At 36.9% G+C, this 10000-nt stretch overlaps 1 protein-coding gene across 1 annotated transcript in view; it reads left to right on the top strand.

Moving 5' to 3' along the window:
- LOC113803654 (BRCA1-A complex subunit Abraxas 1) overlaps window positions 1-6920 on the top strand; it is a 19699-nt gene extending 12779 nt beyond the window's left edge. The window contains exon 7 of the mRNA XM_027354460.2: window positions 3651-6920. Coding sequence (XP_027210261.1) covers window positions 3651-4315 — 665 coding nt within the window. The 3' untranslated portion in view covers window positions 4316-6920. The remainder of the gene's footprint in view (window positions 1-3650) is intronic.
- The last annotated feature ends 3080 nt before the right edge of the window (window positions 6921-10000 follow it).

Below are 10000 nucleotides of genomic sequence, written 5' to 3' on the forward strand. Positions count from 1 at the left end.
GTTTCACGGTGCAACCGTTGGATGGAAACGTGGTCTCACCAGCAGTACCCCATGATCTGGTGCAAGGACCTGTTACAAAAGGCATCAAAACAAGGTTCCAAAGCACAGTATAACATCCAGGTTTCAGTACTGTATGGTAAAATTGGCATTTTGAAGGTCTTGAAAACACATAGCTTGGTCCTTCTGCACAAGTACTGGCATCTCCAAATACTCTTGTCGAGAGAGTTCATGACCCCTGCTGCCAGGACACTTTGTCTACTGACATCTTGGTCTGACAGCCCAGGGTTATGAACTATCCTACCAATGTATGTAAAGCTCTCTGTTACTTCAGTGTCCTCACTGCAAGCATGTACTGGACAAACAGGTTCTCCTAGCAAGTCCCCAAAGTCCTGGAGACCTCTAGACCCAGGGGCTTCGCTTCATTGCTAAATGCATCTAGAGCCACCACTAGGGTTTCCAAAAACTCAGATAGAATAGCAACATCAGCAAGGTCAAGGTCAGTAACCTAGATACTGCCCAGAGTTGCTCCACAATGACTTTAGCAGTAGCTCTGCCCAGTATCCGGTCCATGCCTCTTGTCCCTCAGCAGGTTATCTTTGATAAGTCTCATAAGGATATGAGTGAGACCCTTACCTGGTATACTGAGCAGTGTGATGCCTTGGTGATTGCTGCAGTCCCATCAATCCCCTTTCCCCTTCCAGAGAGGGATGACCACACTCCTCAACAGGTCAGGGGGAATGGTACCAGACTGCCAGATGCCAGCCAGGAAAACAAGCAACACCCATGCCATAAGATCACCATCCTTTAACAGTTCTGCTGGGATGCTGCAGATACCCACTGCTTTACCACTCCAGCTTGGAAATTGCCTCCTTAACTTTAGTTAGGGAGGATGGATCCTCACTGTTGGGTGGGTCTGACTACAGAATCTCAACTCTACCTGCATCCAAGTAAAGTTAACTGTTGGTGGATCAACCTGGTACAACTGCTTAAAATGCTCAGCCCAACGCTCCCACACCACAACAGGATCTGAGATGATCTGGCCATTTACTGAGCAGACTGCAGTCACCTGTGAAGAGAACTTGGAGTTCAGTTTTCTCAGGCAGGACGAAGGTCATTTACTAAGAAGAGACCTTTGACCTCCTCTGAAAGACTCCTAATAAACTGTTCCTTGTCCATTGTCAACAGTGACTGAGTCCTGCACACCTGAGAACGATGCAAATCCCAATCCTCAGTCAGATGAGCTGCAGGACAAGCATCTGTAGCATCCAGTGTCTCCTGCGAGATAAATTTCTGTCTAATTCTTGGGTGTTCACCAATGAATTCTTGAGCTGCATCAAGCATTTCGCACTTGAAGGTGTCCCACAGAAGTCCATCAGCTTGCCTCAGCAAACCCCCGGCCACACTTGCCTTCCCTCAGCCTGTCCACATGAAACACTCTAGGGTGGTCATTGGACCGCTGGGGAATTTTGAAGTGGACCTGGAGGGTAGCCACAATTAATCTATGGTCAATACCACAGAACTCAGCACCCCTATACAGTTTGCAGTTCTGGAGGATTGTCCGAGTCCTAATGAGGGTGTGGTCAGTCTTCTTGGCTGCATTACCTGCATTGCTGTACCACGTCCAACGATGTGGGTCAGAGTGCTGGTATCAAGAGCTAGAATTCCTCAATTTTTGGGACCTTGCAGTCCCGGAAAAAGAGGCTATTCTTGCTGCTGGCATCAGCGCCTGAACCATGAGGACTGACAGACATCTCATAGACAGTTCGATCATAGCCAGATATCCCATTGAAGTCACCCAGAACAATACGAATATCTCACTGAGGACAACTCCCTGACACAGATGCAAGTTTGATGTAAAACATCTCTTTCACATTGAGTTTACAAACATAGGTAAGAGTGTACACAGCAATAAGAGATATGAAGCCAAAAGCAAGGTTCAATCTCAGTGCCATTATATACTGATTGACTGGGATAACCTCTACTACCGAGGGCTGAAGTCACCTGGAGATCGCTATGGCTACTCCCTGAAGATGGTGACCATCACTGTTAGCGTGGGTGTAGCCACCCACACTAATTGTGCCGCTGCCAGTCTTCCCACCTCAGAGAGAGAAATCACTTCAACTTTTAGCCTCCTCAGTTCCCTTGAAAATAGTGGCAAGCAGTCATCCGGTTGCAAAGAGTGGATGTTCCAAAACCCCATTCCTGACATCCTGCCTGAGGTTTAGCCTCAGGCAGTTACTCCAGATGGATGCCATCTCTGCCACCCCCACTGACGTTGCCCCATATAAAGGGGGGCTGCAGGCTGCAGGACCTTGGGCTTTGTACCAGAAACTTCACTTTGGGTTAACGGCTACCAAAATGCAGGTGGAACAAGTAGCTCTCATTCCCATCCTTTCGCTCTCCCAATGGGGCTCACAATCTGTCTTACTTGCTGGGTGGAGGGGCATTTCCCCTCTCCCCAGCATTTCTGTTTATACTAGACACTGCCGATGAGTCATATATGAGGGGAGGAGGACTGGTAAGGCCCACCTCCCCCGAATCACCCATTAACCCCAAGGGGCTGAGGGCCAAGAGTTGGTACAAAGCCAGGGCATGTCCACATGCCAGTGGGTCATGACCTTGTACCTCTGGGGTCTCCTGCTTCTCTGAGTTTCCCCACAGTTGAGCCTGGGACCACAGGGTACCCAGTTTCCATGGGTGACCATGAGGAGGCACTGCAGCAGTCTTGATAATGGAGAGACTATGAACTTGTAGGGGAGGTTTATGCAGAGCTGCTCCCTTTTTTGCATTAGGCTAACCAGCGGTGGCAGCTGGAAGTGAGAAGGCATTCAAGCACTTAAAACTACCTAGGTTATCACACCATCGCTTCAAATCACCCTGAGCATGAAGCACCCCACCTCACTGTTTTATGAGGTGTGATTTGTACCATGCATCTCTTGACAGCTGTATTTCTTTGCTGCATATGAATGGCAGTGGGTATTTGGTATTAGTTAAAAGTATTTGTGAGACCTGAAAGCAGGCTTGAAGATATCTCAACTTATGGTTTCAGGTGTAAGATGTCAGGCAGATGATTTACAAAATTAGACAGTGGCTGAGGTCACTGTCCAATAAGGATGCTGCTCTTATGGAAGAGAGTTGAGGGTGTCAGTGTTGTATTTTCTAGTTAATTACAATGGAAACTAAATATTTCCAACCCATGGAAAAAGGCGGTTGTCCCTGTGTGGAACAATTTTTTTCTTCTTTTTTTCTTTTTTCTTTTTTGTAAAGTTACTGCATGTGTCTTTTATATAAGCAAGGTTTGTTGGTAGGAATATAGTGACGAATATTTGTGGTACGTAGTATATTGATGAATGTGTAGATATAGCAGCCATGGTGTAGCCTATTGCAATCTGCATTGTGTTTACTATGAAATATTTCTTTTGTGTTAAGGTGTTCTGCATTGTGACAATTGTGTCTGCATGTGAATGATGTATCAGTGTTTTTCTAAGGTTCTAGGGACTATTTGAACTATATTATTTATGTGAAGAATAGGCATCTGTTCTTCAATGTCTAATGAATATTATGGTTTAGCATTGATTTGTAGAATATTTTGAAGAGATAAATCTTTTATGGAATAATTTTATTACTTATAGGATTTTGTTTCTTTGCAGACTTTATTCCAAAAGCATGCCAGTCAACAGAAGATGAAAACCTCATGGATTTTGAGGAGATCCCAGCATCTCCAGCACCTGAAGAGAGTCAAGTTGTAAGAGGAAAGGTTAGAGGTACCTCCAGAGTGTCAGTAAGAAGGAAGGGTTCAGGCAGAGGAAGAGGTGCTAAAGATGAAAAGATTGCTCCTTCAGATCCATTTGGCTTTGTAGACAAAGAAATGGAAAAACTTCAAGTCAAGGGCCGGGGTACCCAGTCAAATAGAGTCAGCAGGTCAAGGACTAACACCCCATCACCAGGCCGAGTGATGACCAAGTCACAAGCATCTAGTGCCTCTCAGGGGACACCTCCAAGACGTTCCTCTGTTCCCATGGGAACAAACAGTGGAAGCTCATCACCTTCTGGCAAACGCTCGAAGGAAAACAGTCCAATGCCTTCAGGCTCACAAGATATTGGGAGAAAAGACAACCAAGAAGGCGGGTTAAGAGGAAGACCAAAATCAAGCAAAGGATTAACTCGAACATCATCAAAGGACAGTAATTCTCCCTCAAGGAGTACAAGAGGAAGAAGCCCCACTCTCACAGGTTCTGCCAGTAACAAGCCTGCTAAACCTAAAACACGTGAAACTTTGTCAGAAAAGATTCCCACTGACTCTCAGGAATTTTGAACTTAATGAAAATATACAACATATTTTTTTGTCATGTTATATGCTGTTTTCAGCTAGTTTAGAATGTAAATAGATAAGGAAATATGAATTGCATTGTAAAGTGCCCTTTTATAAGTAAGTTTTATCCAGCTCTAAACCTTTCTGGAAATTATTGTCCCATATTGAGATAGAAAAAGGCTCCTTGTTATAAAAGAGCTAAAGCTTTTTTCTTTTCCTTTCTTTTCTTTTTTACTTTAAACATACATTTGTGATCATAGAAGGGAAAACATTTAAATTGGGTGCATCAAAAGGAGATTTGTGCAGAGCTCTTGAAAGATTTATAGAGGTTGCTATTTAATTGATAGAGTTCATGATTTCTACCACTAAACTTTGTGTCTTTTATAAATTAATGCTGATACCACTTAGTTAGGATGTTAAAAGTGCATTTGACAATATCAGTAACCAGAAGTAAACATTGCATTTGATTAATTTTTGTATTGTTACAGTAAAAGCTCAAAATAAACAGACTAGTTTATTAAAAGTCATCATATCAATGACAATAACGAAGTTAAATACACATCCACTATTACCTTCATGCATTATATATCCCTCCAGTTCACTCATTGTTGATTTGTTGATTTTTTTCTGTTCTTTTTATGGTGCTTGACTGGAATATTCTGAACGATGTACTAAAGAATTCAGAATTATCTTTATAGTAAAATAGAAAGATGTATCAGATATGCTTCAGAAATTTCAAGTGTTGAACATGAAAAGACTATTAGTGATAAAAACTTCACAGGTTAGGCTTATTAAGTTAATAGAAAAAAATGTGGTTTATGTGGATTATTTGTATACACAGAAAATCTGTAGTACATTTAGTATGCTACAACAGATGATCTCAGCAGACTTTTTATTTTTTAAAATCATATTTTCTATTTCATTACCTTTATATCTGCATATCGGCTGTACACTTCATAAAACGATCACAGTTTCAGTCTCAGTCATATAATACAGTCTATATATCACACATGGACACACACTGGAGCTTTTGCTGTAGTATTTACAAGTACAGTATATATTAACTTTCAGGGTGTATAAGACAACTAATAACTTAGTACATATCACCAATCAAAGTATTATTTCCTAGTCATTTTCTTTGGTACATATGCAAGCTTTTAGATGCTTGATAGTAAAAAATGTGATACTAAGTTAGTTTTTTCCACAATTTTTCTACCAAAACACCTAGTGTCTTGTATTTGCAGGTGTCGAATATTATATTCCAATATTTCAGAAGAAACTTTTCCATTTATTTAGAAAAAGAAATCACATTTAGAGTAAATTTATTTATGAGGTTAATTTATTGTAAAATAAGTAATATTTCCTTCTAATGTGTGATACTTCAGAACTTAGATAAAGTTTATGTTAAATTGTGTAAAAACAAATTACAACAAAAGGAGTTTAATCAAAAATACAAATGATGGAAATTAGTAGTGTTCCAGAAGTAAATAGTAGGCAAAAAAATCTTTGCAATAAGATATAAATGAATGAGAAAGTGTACATAAATACAATCAGTTCCTTATGTTTCCAAGTCTTGTTTGTAGTCCACAAAGAATTTTGACAAATATTTTTCTTAAGCTATTATTGAATATTTGTTGTAGTTCTATATATTTGGATTTAAAGTTCATACACTAAAATGTAGTTGTTTTTGTTTTGGATGTGAGCATACATCATGTTAGTATTTTATTGCATGATACACAATGACACAAAATTCCATGATTCTTACGGGAAGTATTGTTATTTACTTCTGACAAATGCATGTGTGTATAAGATTGCATTAAAGTGAGTGACAGAGGACGGATTTATACTAGTTACCAAAAATTTATCACATAAAAAGTGGGGCTTTTACCACATACGTTCAGTCTTCCTCTCTTTTTTTTAGAAATAGTATATGCACATTTTTCCTTCTTTTCAAACAAATCTAAGGATACAAAGATGAAGGTAAAGGCAGGCTGAAATGGTAGTAAGCTGTTGTAATATTGCTTTTGTGATTTTGTAATATAAGTTATTTATTACAATAAACTTTGTAATATTTTCAATTATTCTATAACATTGAATGTTACTGCGGATTAAATTTGTTACTGTAATTTGCTATGTGCAGATGTTCAAAAATTCTTATTTGAATATTCAGTAATTCTATGACTTTGAAAATATCTTTAGTAATGTTTACACTACAGGATAAAGTTTAACTCCTTGGCAGAGGGGTATATATATGGTAATCATAGCTGACAGATACAGGGGTTTGTTTACCCTGCCAACTTCCCACAAAAATTTTAGCATAGCCATATCCATGAAATATAGAAATGTCAAAAGACGTGTCTTAGTATCTGTCTGCTACATTTTCACGAACCGGCCCAGTTACAGGGACCAGGTGAGTTGCACGATGCCAGTGTCTAGGGGTTAGGATTCACAGTATGCTTGTGAGATATGATGAATTTTGGTGTGTAATTATGTTTCCTTTCCTTCTTTTATGATGTAAAATGTTTAAAAATGAGAAATTATTTACCCTTTCTACAAACACCTTTTATATTGTAGTAATGCCCACCTTATAATAAACTATTAAAATGTTGATGTTTCTTTTACAAAAAAAGAGAGAGAGAGAGAGAGAGACAGGCAAACAGACAGACAGACAGAGACAGAGATGAGCAACAATGGTGAGTAACCACTAGGGTTCAAAAATGGTAGAAGTTATTAAAAGACATTTTTCATACATATTGTTCACATCTCAGCCCAATTTAGTAAGATTTTTTGTGATCAACAATTTGCCCTCAGCATGAATGTTTAATCTTCACTTAGTCTCAGAATATGTTAAGTTAAAGTATTTATTTTTAATTTGAGTAAATTTTCCTACATTTTAGCAAAACAGTTGAAGAATGAGATAAGATATTAATGAAAAGTGAGAGGAACATAGTATGCATATTTTGAATATATATGATAAAACTTGTGAATAAATGAAAGTTCATTTAGAAACAATTGAGGAAGCCATATACAACAGTATTAGAATTGTTTATATTGCCATATTAATTGATCAGTTTACTATCCAAATTTTTGAAGATTCCAACCAATCCATTAACTCTTTAACATGTAGCACATTTAGTCATCAACTAACCCCCTCTTTATCCCTTTCACTACTACATCTTTCCATAGTGCTATATGACCTTTGATATCTAGCACATTAACTTAAATGGTGGGCAATTTAGTGGTGTCCGAAATAAAACTCACCTCAGCCTTAGAGGTAATATGAAACCACTCTTCCTTCCTTATAATGACATAACACCGCAACACTTGCTATTTAAGGGTAAATCCTTAACTCCAAATGCAAATCTTATCAAGTTCAGATTTTTAACTTAATTTTTCAACAAAAAAAGACCAAATCAAGGAAAACTTTACTGCATTCAATGTTTTGTAAAACATTTCAAATGGGTCTGAGATGTATTTTTTCCCTTACTGAGAATTTAGAATTTCACCCCCATTGTGAACAGGCATCAATCCGAGTACCAAATTTATTTTCTTAGATAATTTTATCTATTGCCTCACAACAGAAAATATGAATTATAAATACCAATGTTTTATTTTTTAGGAAGTAGGTGTTAAGTTGCAGACTTGTGTTTTAGCTTTAATAACATTAATGTAATGTAATAAGAATATGTCATTGAAATATACTCCCCTTCACATTCTTGATCCCTCATCATCACTGATATAAAATGGCTGTAACAGTTAGTAAGCACCATTTAACTCGCCTGCATCACCTACAGATTTTCTTCTCATTATATAAAACAATCATTATATGGATATATTTGTTTCTCTACACCGTTGCTATTAGCAGATTGTCAAGGAAACACATTTATAAGAACCTCTCATGCTGTATTGGCAAATCTCCGAACAATGCAAATTTCCAAAATCAAAATGAAATCATCACATAGCTTTCTGTACTGGTGTCTATATTTGGTACATGAGGTATAGAGTATTGGAAATCAGAGGCGATAGCTATATTATAAAATTAGAGTTTAGAGGCAAAAGAATTACGGGGTAAAGCTTTTTGATTTTGTTCAATATTTTTTCTACCAGTTAAACCATTATTTTTGTGACATCTTTTACATGATATAGCATATATTTAGAAAACTATTTGCAAGAGTTTTTAGTGTTATATGACCTTGTTGTCTGGTACATATATTTGTTTTAACCATTAACCTTTACCAACAGTTTTTGTCTTCAGATTTAACCCATCAGTTATTGTTTAGATATATTTGGTATTTTGCACTGAAATCTTGAACCTTGCCACTCATGCAATAAATGTTTTAGATGATGTATGCAGCATATGGTTTAGTGATGCACATGCAAGACTATCTCAAAAATGCCCTCATAAGAAAATATACCTCTATATGAAACATGTATTTACCATACATTAAAAACATCCCTAAATTGAAACTAGAGGGTCAGCTTGTTAATCTCAGAATAATTATTTGCATTTCTATCATTAAGGAAATATAGGTGGGAACCATAGTAACATATTTATGGACTTATATGGATATGATGAATGTGTAATAAATAGAGTCAACAAGAATTACCTGAATAGTTTGATACCCGCTTCTCAAAAAAAGAAAACATATCCAAGTAATTTTTTAAATAGCTTTCTTTACACATGCATATGGAAGGAATAATCTTATCAAGTGGACAAAAAAATGTGTATTGTAACATAATGCAGTTTGAGATCAAATAAGTATGAAACAAAACTTCATTCTAGAAAATATAACCTTGTAAAATGTGGGCAATAACTCAGAATTGCTATAAGTACATTTTCGCTGTTGAATTTCCTTTGCGTTTTATTTTTTTAAGCCATGAAGGAAGAAATGCATTTCTCCAAATAGGGTATATATAAGATAATGAAAAGTTTGACAGGTAAGATAAGATGAAACCTACTCATGTCTTATACGTTTGTAACTGATAAGCAATTTGAATTTTGTGGAGCAGTTAGCATTATCTTTTTTTTTCACACATTATGTTTCCACAAACCATGATTATTTTGATAATTGATTTACACGAAGATATACTCGAAAACGAACTACTTATTTAAATCTTAATATATCGCTTGCTGTATCCATTTCAACAGTTACTTTACTGGGTGTATTGATTGTGTAGGCAGTTACCGTATCATTCTTTACATCAAATTCCCTGCAGCTGCCGGTACTAATCAATATTTCAAAATGGCAATCCTGATTTTAGTCATATAACTCTTCAAGTAGCCCTGAAAAATCACTGTATACTGTATAATTGCAAAGGAAAATTAGCGATGAAGATTATTTGAACTAGATCAAAAATGAATGAGTCATCGTAGTCGAAACGAAGGGATTCTCAAATTCCAGATTTGAAACTTGAAATTTTTCCCGCGCTCGCTATACCCAGCCTTGCGTTCGATTGCAAACATATTTTCAAACTGTAAGATGCATTTTCAAAAGCCTATATATGAATCTTGGTATGAAATATGTATTTATAAATAGTGATTTAAAATGTCTCTCAGCAGAGTAACTGTTATATCATTTTCTCAAAATATTATTAACACCGATATTATTCATATCGTGATATAACAATCATATTTGCAAATCTAAATGGTGGTCAATATTAATTCCATACTCAAATTCGATGATTCTA

Source organism: Penaeus vannamei, chromosome 2, assembly GCF_042767895.1.
Source record: "Penaeus vannamei isolate JL-2024 chromosome 2, ASM4276789v1, whole genome shotgun sequence".
Classification (NCBI taxonomy): domain Eukaryota; kingdom Metazoa; phylum Arthropoda; class Malacostraca; order Decapoda; family Penaeidae; genus Penaeus; species Penaeus vannamei.